This window comes from Catharus ustulatus, chromosome 2 (assembly GCF_009819885.2).
Source record: "Catharus ustulatus isolate bCatUst1 chromosome 2, bCatUst1.pri.v2, whole genome shotgun sequence".
In the NCBI taxonomy this organism is placed as follows: domain Eukaryota; kingdom Metazoa; phylum Chordata; class Aves; order Passeriformes; family Turdidae; genus Catharus; species Catharus ustulatus.
In genome coordinates, this window is record NC_046222.1 from 10351837 (window position 1) to 10366490 (window position 14654).

The 14654-nt window shown below is 39.0% G+C and overlaps 1 protein-coding gene across 3 annotated transcripts in view; it reads right to left on the reverse strand.

The window, feature by feature from the left end:
* Positions 1–2715: 2715 nt before the first annotated feature.
* LOC116992500 (SAM domain-containing protein SAMSN-1-like) overlaps positions 2716–14654 on the reverse strand; it is an 84424-nt gene continuing 72485 nt past the window's right edge. For all 3 annotated transcript variants that reach the window (XM_033052191.2, XM_033052193.1, XM_033052192.1), the window contains 2 exons: positions 13131–13281; positions 2716–3940 (listed from right to left, as the gene is read on the reverse strand). In XM_033052191.2, the coding sequence (XP_032908082.2) occupies positions 3735–3940; positions 13131–13281 (357 nt within the window). In that variant the 3' untranslated portion in view covers positions 2716–3734. The remainder of the gene's footprint in view (positions 3941–13130; positions 13282–14654) is intronic.

Genomic DNA, 14654 nt, shown 5'->3' on the forward strand with positions numbered 1-14654 from the left:
ATCCTGTGAACACCGTGACATCTACAAACAGGCTTGTCTGCTTCACAGTGCCCATTTATTCCTTCAATATTGCCTTGCTATCTGTGCACCAGCCTTCTTTAAAAATGTGTGATGCAGCTCCATGACAATGCCAGAAATTATTTCAATTGCCACTACGTAGGAGAAAGTGCTGGGGTGTAAAGGTACCCTTTATATCAGAGCTGATGAGCTGTGGGCTTCTGCACATCGCAGACCAGACACCCAGGGGTAGAATTGGTGAGGTATGGGGTGGAAATGAGTGGTAAGGTGGGTGAAAAATTGGCTTGGCTCAGGGCTGTGAAGTCCAGCTGGTAGCCTGTAGTTGGTTGAGTCCCTCAGAGATGAACCTTCTCCAGAATTTCCACAAAACTTCCCATATTCTTCTTTGTGCTTCCTATGCTCACGGGCACCTCAGCAGAATGAAACAAACCCCTCCATGCTGGTAGCCCCTCGCTGCTGCATTCACACACTCTGACTTTTAGAAGTGTTTTTACAAATTCTGGGGAGCAGGATGCTGCCTCCTGGGATCTGCAGGCTAGTCCACGTGGATCACAGGGCTGAGCTGGCACTCAGCTCCTCTCTCTGATGGTAGAGCAGCCCTCCCTTACAGTGATGCCAGCTGTGGATGGCAGTCACATGGGGCTGAGCATGGGGCAGCACTGTTGAACACTGCTAACTTTGGCCAGAGATGGTTTTGATGTGAGAAGGAGGAGGCCTGCCACCACTTGAATTTTTCTGGGAGGTCACCAAAGTCTTTTCTGAGTTGTGGCTTTCTGCTGTGGGCAGCAGCAGCACACGTGTTGGCAGTCAGCCCTGGCCCTGCACAGCCAGGAAATCCCCACTGCCTAAAGGCCAGAAGGGCTGCCCCCCTTAGCTTTGCCTCTGCTATTATTGACTGGTTTTGCATCTCTTTGTAACTGCAGTTACAAATAAGAGACTTGCAAATGATTTAGTCCTCCTTAGATGTAGAGGGAGGTTAATAAAAATGAAAAGGGACGTGACACTCTCGAGCAAGTGACAGAGAGGAACAAATCCTCTACTGCTTTCTTCTCTATCTCAGGGACGTTTTAAGGATTACTTGAAAGTCACTCAGATCTCCACCAGACTTTTTCCAAGAGTTCCTAGAATAACATTTTATTCAGATTACCCAGCACTTAAACCAATTGGAGAAATGCTTCTGCTATTCCAAATGGTTTAATCCATGATCAATGTGATTAATGAGACCACCAAGGGAGGAAAGTAAGTTGGATCTATTTCTTGTAGGAAACATATTTTTTTTCTTTGTGGCACAAAATTTCCTCATTCTTTTTCTTAGAACAGTGTGAGAGAGAGGAAGTGTCTCAAGTTTGAGATCTAATCTGCTCTGCCTCCGCAGGAAGCTACAAAAGTCTGAAAACAAATTTCAGTTGATATATTTTTCTAAATAAGAAGCCCTTTGGACAAAGCCTTACTGATTACAGATCAGAGTGGTTATAACTCATGCCCTGCTTTCCAAACTACTTAACCTTACACCTGTATCCCCTTGCCATCAGCCCAACAGGCAGAGTTAATTCCTGTAAAATATAGCAGTTGTTGGATATTTTGCTCTGTTGAAAGCATTGCCTGTCTCACTGCAACTGGCTAGGGAGGTCTATTTCCATTTACAAACCAGTGCAAATTAACATTTCTCAAAGTATTTCTACCAGAGCGCGGCTCTGGTCTCTGTGGTTGTTAGTCCTTGACCCAGCTAACTGAGCTGCTTCTTGACAGTCACAATCATATTTAAGCTCACCTTAACATACTTTTACAGCTTCAGCAATTTTGTGGATGTCATCAGAACCTGAAGACTCAGTGCCTCTGCCACAAAAGCCAAAAGATAAGCCCCTCTGAGAGGAATTCAAGCTGAATTTAGTCCTTCTCTAGAATGAGGAGATGATAGAGGCCAATTCAAACCCATTATTTCGGAAGCTAAGTCATAAAGTAATGTCAGTACTGCATGTCATGATACACTTCTGGCTGGAAAAGCATTAAGAAACAAATATAGCTGCCTGATACAAGCTCTCACATCCTTCATCCCACCGAGGGCTCTGCATCCCCACCACGCCTGGCAGTATGGGGTCATTGCTGCTAAACAATGACATTTGTTCCTGGTATGAAAAGTTAAGTTAAAACCAGAAACAAATTATAGTAGCTCCCTTTCTGGTGTATTTTTTTTAAACACAGTTTATTTACTCCAAATCTTTGAAATCTTGTTAATGCAGTTTTCTAAAATTGCAATTTTTATACTACATCCTTCAAAGCAGATTTTAGGGGGCCTGACAGCAGTAGTCTTTTGAGAAGTCATGAAAAGTACAGAAAACATTTAAATTGGGGAAAAGAAAAAGAAAGGGAGAAAAGGTTTCCATTTGTTCATAGCTTCTTCAGAAATACTCTTTTTGGGGTGGAACGTTTTGCGTTTCATCTCTTCTGAAGGAGATTTTCTTTCAAGCTGTCAGCAATATGTGGAAACTTTTTAACATAAATGCAAAATGCCTTAAATTGTGTGAAAACTGTGACTAATGACTGAGCAAAAAGTCTCTCTATTGATTTGATACACAGATTCTTATGCATGCTAAAAATGCTCAGTGGAATTACTATTTACTGTGTTAGTCTTAGAAGAGAGCAGCCTTTGAAATGTAATGACCACATTAAAAATCAAGTATTTTTAAAGGGCTTAAACACATTATTCTGTTTATTAGTGAAGGAAGTACTCTAAAAGAAGACAGGCAGTTAAAATGTGTATTCCAGTGTGAAATATACTGGGAAAAGACAATAAAACCTCATATAAAAGACAGTCATGTACAACAACCATGTTAGCTTCCGAGTTTTGTATACAAACAAATACTCTATTAACAAACTTCACACCATACACAAAAGGCAACATCTTCACAAAACGTTATCATAAAAGCATAGCATTGATCCTGATGGGTTTTTTTCTCCGAGTTTGGATTCTCTGTATAATGCTTGGGACAAATGAGAACAGGTGTGAAAAGATCCATTTAAAAATTGCCACTGCATGAGCCATTCAAAAGGTTTTGTTCTTCCCCAAGACAAGGATCACAGAGAGCTGAATTCAGATTCACCCTACAGTTCTCTCATGCCTCCAGGAAAAAGTACAGGAAATGACAGCCTACTTTAGAGCTCATTTTGGAGAAAAGTGGTGTGAAACAGCTTTAGTATTAGTGAGAATTGGCTTGGTACTTTCCAAAGTAGGGTGTGACTGTATCCACCTTTTTGAGATGGTATCAATGAAAATTCATTCTGTACACAAAACAGCAAAACACAGCTGAAAATAGAGACAATGTGATTAATCCATATATTTTTAAAATAAATATGTACAATATTTACATTTTGGACAGTTCCAGAAATGAACATCTCCAGATTATGAACCACTGCCTAAAAAAATTATCTATTATTATAGAAAATGCATTTGCTGTACAAATATTTATAAATACTTTTGTATAAACTTTTCCAGGGAAATACGTGTGGATTCATTGAAAAGAAAAACATGAGAAATTCTTATTATCAGCTAACATTTAGCTATCAAGTGTACACATATGAAACAGTTTATAGCATCATGAATCAGAAAAAAAGTAGATTTTCAGTGTTGAGAATACTTTGTGTTCTGCTTCTGTGCCATCATACTGACAAACGTGATTGTCTTTTCTGAAAATCTGCAGAAAAGCAGCAGGACCAAATCAGTTTGACTCACTGATTGTTATTGACTGCACCATGTCAGACAGGGCTTCTGAGTCTGCTTCTTCTTTACCATTATCTGAATTTTCTGATGAGATGTAACAGCCAGAATCTCTTGGACAGTCATTTAACTGTGATTTGTCAAAACTCTGCTGGGGGCTCAAGTTCTGCGTCTCCTCACCACCCTCACTTTTCTGCAGTTCTTCAGCTAGAAAGAACAGAAAAAGAAATAAAAAATTGTCAATACAATACCTTGGGAAAGAGCTGAGATAGCAGCATGATTGCTCTTGAAGAACTTTGTAAACAGAGCTGTTAATCTACACATGACCACATCAATATCTTTGGTCCATCAGAAACAGAAACCTCAGCGAATTAAAAGCATGATTACATGAGTGTAACAACATCTGAGTTGATATTGAGGTTGGTCTTTTTCCTTCTGGATGTTTCTCAGAGATGAATGCTGGGGGCTTTGGCCTGATCCTTTGTGCTGAGGTCACAGAAGGGATGGAACATTTCCCCCTCCCGTGCTGGGGTAGCGCAGAGCGGGATGCTGAATTAACCCCAGAGCCCGCTGTGCCTTGTTTGTGACACACTGCACCCCAGATCTGTGTCTTTGGAGTGCAACCCCCAGCACCTGATGTGCTCTCTGCAGGGAGAGAGAGCGTGCTGGCCTTCAGAAGTGCTCGGCACAAAGTCGTGGTAACCAGCTTCGCTAAAGCACCGAGCTTTGCAGCAGGAGTGGGTGGCTGATGGAAACTTCCTCGGCTTAGCTTGATATCCAGAAGGGTATTTTCCAAAACACAGAAACCTCAGATGAAGCTAAGATGCCTAATTTCTGCTGCACGGTGTGAAAAACACGTTTTACTGTTTTGGTAAAATTTAAAAGGTTTAATAAAAAGATAATAGGAGACTCACATAAAGCAAAGGGTTAAAACAGCTGGGTGCTTGGCAAGCTGCTAAGAGCACACAGTTGTTTTGGGAACGCTTTTTAAAATATACTTTATAATACATTAATTTGTTGTGTATTTATAGGTTTTTTTGCATAGTAAAAAGTTTTTGGGAACTATTTAGCATGGCTATTTTTTGGGTTTGTTTTTTTTAGAGTATGCGTGGTTTTTGACTTGTGGTTTTAAATTTTTTATTATTATTATTTTTTAATTTGGGTTGTGGTTTTGGCTTTTTGCAGCTGGTGAGTGTTGATAATTGTTGTGATAGCTGCAGGGTCCTTATTACACATTTACAGTTGTTATTTTAACTAGGTGGGTAGTTCAAGTATACTATTTTTACAAAACTTATGTTTAACTTTTGCTATTAGAAGAAAAAAACCTTATATTTATACAGAAAAGCTATTTTAACATTATACATATAGCATTTATTCCAATAGTTACAAAAAGCCAACAATATGTCATGTACTTATAACAATAGTTTTTGAACACTGTTCCAAAACTAAGTAGAAGCAAATTACCTTGCAAATAATTTGCCCTTGTTTAGCTGCTGTCTGACTAATCTGTTCAAATTCAAAAATCTGGAACTCAGTGGCAGTATCAACAGACCTCTCAAGAAAAACTCAACAAGAGAAGACATACATATGTATATAATGACTCTTACATGTACTGGTTTTAAATTTCCTCTTCCTGTTCTCTGGCTGTGAAGTACATGTTTACTCACAGTAAATCTCTTAAGAAAATAAACTATAAAATATAAATCTTTCCATTTCATAATTTTTTTCTTGTGCTGTTATCAACCTCCTGTAGCTGTAGTTTCACTTCAAACTGTATCTGGCTTTCCAAACAGAGTATAGGGAACACATCTCAGAGGAAACAGATGCTTTTGCTTCAGATTTTCAGCCCTTCAGAAAAATGGTACAAAAATGGTACCTTTTTGCTTTTGCAAAGAAAGGTCCCTTCTTCCACTTGATTTGTTACTCCTTGGTTAAACAGTCAGTTCTGGATCCTTAGTCATATCTAAACTGTCTCCATTTAAGTTTAGGCAGAACAGAAGTCCAAAGGTATGGAGGATTTAATGCTGTGCCAAAGTCTAAATCTATTTTAGTTATTAGAATTTTAAAATTTCCTCGAAGAACACTCATACTGACTTTTATTTCAATTGTGGGAAATTATAACATTTGGTAAAATGGGAAAGATTGTAAATTTGATTTTTTTTTCTATCTTGTATTGAATAGCACAGGATAAATAAGAAATGAAAGATTGAAATTTTTCACTCTTTTAGAGTGAAATGGAACAGTGGGAGAGTTTCTTTGGAGACATTTTTCATTGTGTGAGATTTCAACAAGCTTATTTCACAAAGCATTTTGATTTCTTGAGAAACATTTTGAGGTCTTAATGGAAGTCTTGTAGATTTGTATGGCCTGATTAAATCTGCTTAATATCTTCTAACTTCCAGTTACCTAATAAATTGAAAAACTAAGCTGATTTTTTAAAGAATCCAAAGTCTCAACTTAGTTATTTTTTCCATAAAGTCTGAGGGTGTAGGCATAACCAGATGTATTTAGAAGAATAACAAAACAAAATCACTTTAAATATTTTTCAAGGAGTAAAAGTTCCAAATTGTTCCCAAATAAATTAATGGTTAATTGCACTTGTGTGACAGAGTACACGTTTCAGCAGATTTAATTGATATCTGTAACTGTTTGATCTCCTTCTCACTTTACAGAACACAGTTTGTCATGTCAAATGTTATCTCTGTCTTTGCAGGGAAAATATTTGATCATGTAGGGCTCCAATTGATTTCTGATTGAAGTCAGGGAGGAATTACAAAGGCATCACACGGGTGAAGGTATTCCCACCGCTCTTGGCAGCGACAGAAGCAGCTCAGCACAAACAGCAGCAGCAAAGCCTTGTCCTGAGTGAGTCTCCAGCTCCTGGCAGCACCATCCCACCGGGGCAAAGGGAACCCAGCCTTGTGCAGCCCTGGGAGCCCTCCTGCCCTGCTGCCTCCCCCCTAATCCCCTTGGCCGCCTAATGCTGCTGGCTGCCTTTTCATCTGCTGCTCCAGCATCATCTGCTGCCCTGGCAAGCACTGACCTAAAAAGTGTTAATCCTGTTTACATTTTCAAGGTCACAGGAGCCTCCATCCACTTTGTTTGTTTTACAATGGAAGGAAGGCCGAGTAACCAGTGGATTAAAAGGAAAATGCCATCTCAGTCACTGTATTAGTGCCTTGTAACTGGTTGTCTAGATAATCTGAGCAGTTCCTATGTGAACAACAGATCCTAATGTTTTTATCAATGTCTCCCTAGAGTGTTTCAGGGAAAAATGCTAAAATGCACAGACAAGCCTAGAACTGAGATTTTTTTTATTTTTTTATTTTTTTTAAAATCTGAATTTAGGTCAATTAGGAAAATGAGAAATTCCTATTCAGAAGACATAGGTATATGTAAAGCTTCCTGTAAAAGCAGTTGAATTTTCTTACATGAAAAACTGAAAACCAAAAATACTCAGGTGTTTGAGACAGTAAAAACGTTATATTTTCTATTTTTTATTCTAAGCAGAAAAAGTTGGAAGAACGTCCCTCCCCCTCCATTTTCATGAAGAAAAGACTGAAGGCAAACTTTGGTGCCTTTTTTTTTTCTCTTTGAAGCAGTCTTAAATATTATGCAGTAACTACTAAACCACTTGAACAGGATGCTGAGTATTATAAAAATACATAGCATGCAATTTTAGAAGTTGCTGCATGAGAAGAGCAAAGTAACTTTTGCTCTTTTTCTTTTTTTTTTTTTTTTCTTTTTTTAAGATTTTGGCTCTTCTATTCTGCTTTACTGAAGTCATTTCTCTAACATGTACACCCTCAAGTTCTACATTAGGAAAGGTAGGTTTGCTGCCTTAATCTTTTGGACATCAGAAGAAAGCCACGCTGCACCGAAAACAGGAATTGATAAAATTAAACTGCCGTTAGATGCTGCGGAATCATCAGAAATAACTATCTTATCAACAAATGGAAGTCCTATCATTTTTCTACAGTAAAGCAGTTTCACATAAGATAAATGGCTCTCAGTCACTGTTGTCTATGATATGGCCAGAAGAGCCCAAGATATGCATCATTTTGACACATATATTCCAGTACTCTTTTAGACAGTAGGATTATATTCAGACTTCTGAAAAAAATGTGAGGCCTTTAGCCTTGGTGAGAGATGTGTGATGCATCCCTTATCTTCCTCACTGTTCAGACCTCTAAAATGAGTTTTTTGTTATTCAATGACTTAGATGTGCTTGAACACGTGCAAGGATAGATTTCTTTTTTCCTTCACCAGCGCTTTTCCCCTTCCTAATGAGGTTAAAGTCCTGATTAGGGAAGCACTTTGGGCTTGGGTTTAAGGGAATTCAACTCAAGAATGCACAGAGGTCACTCTGACTCCTGTGCAGTTATGTCAGTTTAAACCAGATGAGTAGCAGGAGGCTGGATTTTGTCTTGGGCAAAAAGAAGGTCACACAAGAGCAAACCAAAACTTCATGAGTGTGCTCTCTGAGGGTTTCCCTTTGTGAGTTTTGTCCAGGAAAGCTGGGCTAGGAGCACTGTGCTTTAGGCTGAGTCACTCTCCTGCCCTCCTGGGACTTGCAGCGGTGCTGTACTGAGCAGTATCTTTAATAACAAACAAACAAACAAACAAACAAATAAATAAATAAATATAATAATAAATAACTAATAAAGACTCAAAATCACAGAGTCACAGGATACTTGGAACAGACCTCTGGAGAACATCTGGTCCAACCTCCCCTGCCAAGGCAGGGTCTCCAGGAGGGAGTGACACAGGAATGTGTCCAGATGGGTTTGGAATGTTTCTAGAAAAGGCGACTCCACACCTTCCCTGAGCAGCTGCTCCAGTGCTCTGCCACCCTCACTGCAAACAAGTTCTTCATGTTGATGTAGAACTTGTTGTGTTTTGGTTTATGGCCATTGCTCCTTGCCCTGTTGCTGGGCCCCACTGAACAAAGTGAGTTTTGGAGGATGAAACCAGACCTGTGTGTACATTGGCCATGTGTCACCTGTACCAGCTAGACCATGCAAGTGTGAGAATGAAATGGGAACTCACAAACCATCACACTCAGAAAGAATCATTTTGGAGCAGTAAAGGGCGCCAGTTCTTGGAAAAGATGCAGAGAAACCTGATGTGCAATGCTTTGGGCATTCAAAAGACTAAATATTTGTGGATATTTACAGATATGCAACTTAAAATATTGCATTCGCTGAAATGATTGGCACAGCTTTTGTGGGAGAGAAAAGTTATTTAACTGATGTGAGAACTTGTGGTGAAAACAGAAATTAGAAGCTTCTTTTTTTATCTAAAATCTGAAAGCAAACAGATGTGCCTTAAAAAAAAAAAAAAAAAGGTGAAAAATACTAATATTCATGCAAGGATAAGCTTCCTTGGGAAATCTGTCAATATTATGTTCAAGCCAATGAGTTGTGCCACAGTGGAAAAGGGGAAATTCTATTTGAGCACTATTTGACCTTGACAAGATACTGTGTGGGCCCATGTATTGAAAGGGACTGCCCAGAGTAAAATGAAACTCTCGGTTCCTGACTCTCACGTAAGGAATGTGACTGAGAACTGAAAGCCGTGTCCTTATCTATCTCCGATCTTGCTGTCCAAGAACAATAAATGAAGAATAAACCTTATTTGGTATTAGTAGTGGAATTTAAAGTGTGATCTGCACTTAAATATGGAAAGAAAGCTAAGGAAGTGGATTTGGGGAGATAAGTGTAAAATATTAACCTCCAAATTGCACATATTCACCTTTTGGGGTTTTCCCATAAAATGAACTCTATGCACATATTCAATGAAGTCTCATTTTTCTTTAGCTCAAAATAGCTTTGGATTAGTGCAACCCAGTGGATTTCAGGGATTAATCTCTTGATTTAAATCATCTATGTGAGAAGAGAAGCAAGTCTATTTTACACACACACAAACGTGTGTCCTGGGAAGCGGTCAAGAAAAGAAGTTCCAGACTTCTTTTATTACTTTATTCATTAACCATCCAGCAACCGCTTCACTTTAAAAATAGCATCCTACAAAAGCACAGACATCCATCTCCTGTCTAGAAGCCATCTGGGAGAAGAATGGAAAGCTATTAAGAAATACTTTATGAAAAAAACCTTTTTTTTTTCCTTTTTTTTTTTTTTTTCCTCACAGCCATGGATTTATGGAAACCAAGATTTTTGCCCCAAATATATAGGTCTGACCAACTTACAGAAAATCTAAAAAGATGTCTGAGAAGGGGAGGAAGGGCATGAGGAGATTAAAAATCCTTGCAGTTCTAGGATAGCCTTGCTACATGAAGCACTTGAAGATGATGAATTTGGGCCTGGACTCCCAGGAAAGGGAGAAAGAAGAGAGTGCAGTAATAGAAAGAAAAATCTACTTAAAAAACACTGTGTGGTAGCATTTGCTAAATAAAACTTAATTTTTAAATTCATGGTATAAGGGGAGTAAAATTTATTCTTTCAGATTCATTCAGGTCTAAATCAAATGTGAGATTAAAAAAATGTCACTGCCAAAAATCCTATATTCTGCATGGCTTTAGGTAGCATATAATGTGGAAACTACTGCTGCAGGTCTTTTGGTTAGAAAACTCAATAAATGTTTATTCTGAAAAATGAATTATACACCACAAATATGTGTCATGAAGAATTTACTTAGCATAACATACAATAAATGTCAAGAAAAAGCCAAGGAATGACAAAGAAATTAAAAGCCTTGTGAAAACCTCTGGACATCTCACAAGATCAGATTTCACATGAAGGAAATATGAAATCTTGTTTTACTGCATTTATAGGAGGGTCTAGTGAAATGAGGCTATGTTCCAGCACACTTAGTGTTCTGAGCAATAAGAGTGTCACAAAAACTCAGAAACCCTTGTATGTCAACTCTGGGCCACACCTGACTCTCCAGCCATTATTCAAACATGTGCTTGATGAAAGCATTAATGGAATGCAGAGACATGGAAGTCTTCCAAGCTCTGTGAGAAAGATGGGCCTAGAACAGTAAATACAGTCTATGGCCTTAGCTTATGTTTTCAGAAAGCTTATTTTAAAAAAGCGAACTTTTTTACCTGGAAAGTACCTGAAATTCTATCTATCTGGCCAGTAAACAGATTACATTGTAGCTGTGGGTAATTATGCAGCTCACTTCTAAGCAATGCAGAAAATCAATTTTAATTAAAAAATCATTTATGCTGGACTGAGCCATGCCCATTTAGGAAAAAAAAAATTGACCCAGCAAAGTTCAGTCCAGATGCAGAATTCACTTTCACAGTAGCACCCAGCTCTTTCAACCCAATTTTCCAATCTGACTGACAGAAGGACAAAGAGGTCAAATGATTGGTACAACGTCAGACTCATGTGGAGCTTATCCCCAAGATCATCTTGACGCCCTGTCTTTTGTTATAACAACTTAACAGATAGCTGCTATCCATTCTGGTCTTTAGTATCCTCCTTTCTGGAACAGGTTGTTCAGTTCTGTCCCCACCACTCACGTGACAAATGTTCTGATCACTTTGCAACCAGACAAGGCAAGATTCAAAAATCAAACTAGGACAGTATTTACTCCTGGCTTACCTAAAATATATACAAGTCTTACAGAATTTAACTAGACTTAAATGAATGCTTATAGCTGGCATGACACAAAAAGATGTTGTGGTTCTGGTCCCTGTGAGCATTCATAAATTCTGGGAAATTTATTTTATTGAATTTGAATACGGGAAAGATTTGCCATATTTACTAAAGTGCATGTGAAACAAATGTTCATCTCATCTCTTGAAATGAGACTACAGTGTCCTCACTGATGCTGAAGCATGGGCCACTTTATAAGATTTAATGTTATTATTCCCAGAGCTGTTACAAGAATTTGAACCATTAGACTACCATGCAGATGACATCAAGGACACTGTTTTGCCTGGAGAAGTGACTTAATCCTGTGCTGCCAATGTAGGAAGAACCCAATTTGGATAACAAAGGTGAATACATTTCACTATATGGGACATGTAAGGACCTTGTTGGGTTTGGTTCTTGCACAGGTGCATGTAGAACGTTAAGAACCTTCAGTTTCAAAAGCTGTTTGCTCTGTGTTTTGTTACCCAGCAAATATGAATAGCAAACCATACTCTCGCCACTACAGAATAGTTTGGCACTCGTGTGGTCTGCTAGAAACCATTATGTCTCAGTTTGGTTTTCAGAATGATGCAAAACTGCAAAATTACAATCTAGCATTTTTCTCTGCTATTTTTCTGGTGTTAAACATCTAAAAACATTCACAGTAAAAGGTGCAGAAAACACAGCAAGGTTGGTTGCCACAAAAAACACACTATACTCAGTATATACATTTTGAGGTGACTTCCTGGCAGATCCCTGAGATAAAACATCTGCAAAATGTAACCCTTTTTTTTCTGGATTCACTCTTTCAATCATGGCTTCTACATAGGCAGTCCTTCAAGAGTTCTTTTCAAGCCTGTAATGTCACAAAGCTATAGACCAGAAAGAACTTCTGAACCTGGAGGGCAAAGAGAACCTTTCTAATGCCACTCCAACATGTCTGCAAGAGCCTTTCCCTGGAAGCTGAATAAGAACAGGAACAACTTAATGTACAAACAGGGCTCCAAAAAAAGCCCATTCAGCAAAACAATGGAAAGCTGCCTACAAACTGAGGAGAAAATAAGTGGATGCCTGACAAAAATTGATATTAAACTATCCCAGGAAGACATTGCTTATCCTTCTCTCTTTTTCCTATGCTTCTCAACTGGAAGTGCACATTTGATGACATGACTGCTCAGCATAGGGGGAGTATGCACAAATATTAATGAAGGCAAAAACCCCTCCTGTTTTGGCTGAGTGTCTAATTAAGTAGGTGCTTAGCTGTAGTTTCTACAAAATTGACATAAATTATTTACAATTCAAAGTCAAACTGGAAATATCATTAAAATATCATGAGAAAAGTTTTTCTCTTCTGTATCCTAGCTTTTCCACTCCCCACAAAAGGAACTAGTGAAGAAAACAAAATGGTGATCAATACATGTGCATATACACACCCCATATGTTCAACTCTTGGAAGCTCACCAGAAACACAAGTTAGATTAATTTTGAGAGAGGAATGAAAATCAGCTATTAGTGGTTTACGGTGTTTTTTGGTGGTTTTTTTTGGTTGGTTTTTTTGGTTTGGTTTTGTTTTGTTTTTTTTTTTAACAATACTTTCCAACCAAAAAAAGCTAATTTGGATAAGGGTTTAAGAGTGGGATGAAGAGAGGGAAGTAAAAAAAATCTGTAATTATCTGCAGAATGTTGTTTAAAAAAAATTAAAGAAAATTCTTTACTGGAGGTGTTTGAACTAAGCTCTCTTTTGCTTAAGATACTAGTGCATATACTCTTAACAAATCTTAAACACTTACTGTCACAGTCGTGTAGATTTTCAATTACTGATAACAATCTTGCCCTGTCTTCTGGGTTCGAAATATTTAATTCAATGAGGTGGCTTTCCTGTAGATCCTTTAAGTCCTCCAGGGTTTCATAGCCATTCAGCAGGAGGCTTGAGGCATATTCCTACAAAAGGAAACAAGCAAATCTTCTCATGGAAACAAGCACTATGTTCAGTGGAGGAATAGGAACAATTTCACTTTTTCTTTTTGGTCAGGTTGAAATGGATTCCAATCCAATTGATTTACCTTTGGCAGAGGTGGAGAGCAAGAGGGAACAGAGGCAGAGATGCCTGGGACCCTCCTGGCCATGCCAGCATCTGCACCTGAGCTCCATAGCTCAGTCCAGGAGCAAGCAGGACCAGGGCAGAGCTCTTTCAGAAATTATTTAATCTGCTCAGTGTCTGTTTTGTAGGTCACTCCATGAGTGTCTCCCACGCTGAGAGAGCCTCTGAGGAAAGGAGAGCTCTGCCTTTTCACAGGAGCACCCCTGGATAGAAGCAAGGGGAGAAGCAGAGGGAGCCCTGGGCACTGCTGTGTCACACAAGGTCCCCCTTGAGCTGTGTGTTGACTCAGTACAAAACTCTGTGCATGCTCCAGGGAAAGGAGTGTTTGCATCAGCAGCAAAGCAATTACCCTTATTAAAAATGTTACTTGTAAATCATGACCTCATTACACTTTGACACTCAGTCAAGATCTAGGGTTGCAGAGAGGGAGAGAGGCTCAACATGAGCATAGTGCAAAAATATTGTTGTTCCCTAAAGAATGTAAGAAATTAGAAACACAAATTCTCAGTTTTGGTGCTGGACTCAGACTGCAGCCCTGCCCCTGAAATATCCACAGCCACACATCTCCTGAACTGGAGCACACAGCTGCAGTCAGGCTGACCTGGCAAGTCACCAGTGTCCCTCTCTGAGTGGAGTCTCCTAGCCCAGCCACATGAGCTGAAATTCAGTTCTGTAAGCCACTCCTGATGCCTTTCCTGGTGTTAAAAATTGAGAGCCAGGCACAGTTAAGGCACAAGGGGTTTTTACCTCAGTATTTTAATAAGGATCCTTGTGGTGCACCACTTTGCCAAGGTGGAATGTGCCACAATGCACACACACAATAGATCCCATATACAATTTATAGACCTTACAAAGCAGCATATCTAACAAGGATGCCCCAATGGGAGGCCTGGATGATAGTGTGATATGCCCCCATCCATGGAATTCCCCCTTGGATGGGCCAAATCTCTAGTTTACAGGATATGTTCCAGAGAGGACCTTGGTTTCCCAAGATTATGTAGGATTTTCTGGCCTCCTGCTATGAGGTCTTTAGGATGTTTGGCCTCCAGGCTTAACAAAATACTAGGGCTATGCTAAGTTATGAGACTTAGGGAATTACAAAGAAATTATTTCTTTTCCTTATTTTCTTAAGGAAATACAATCTTGCACGCTAAGAATACTGAGGATACATTGAAGTTATATAAAAGGTGTATAAAAGGCAAAAAATCATCTT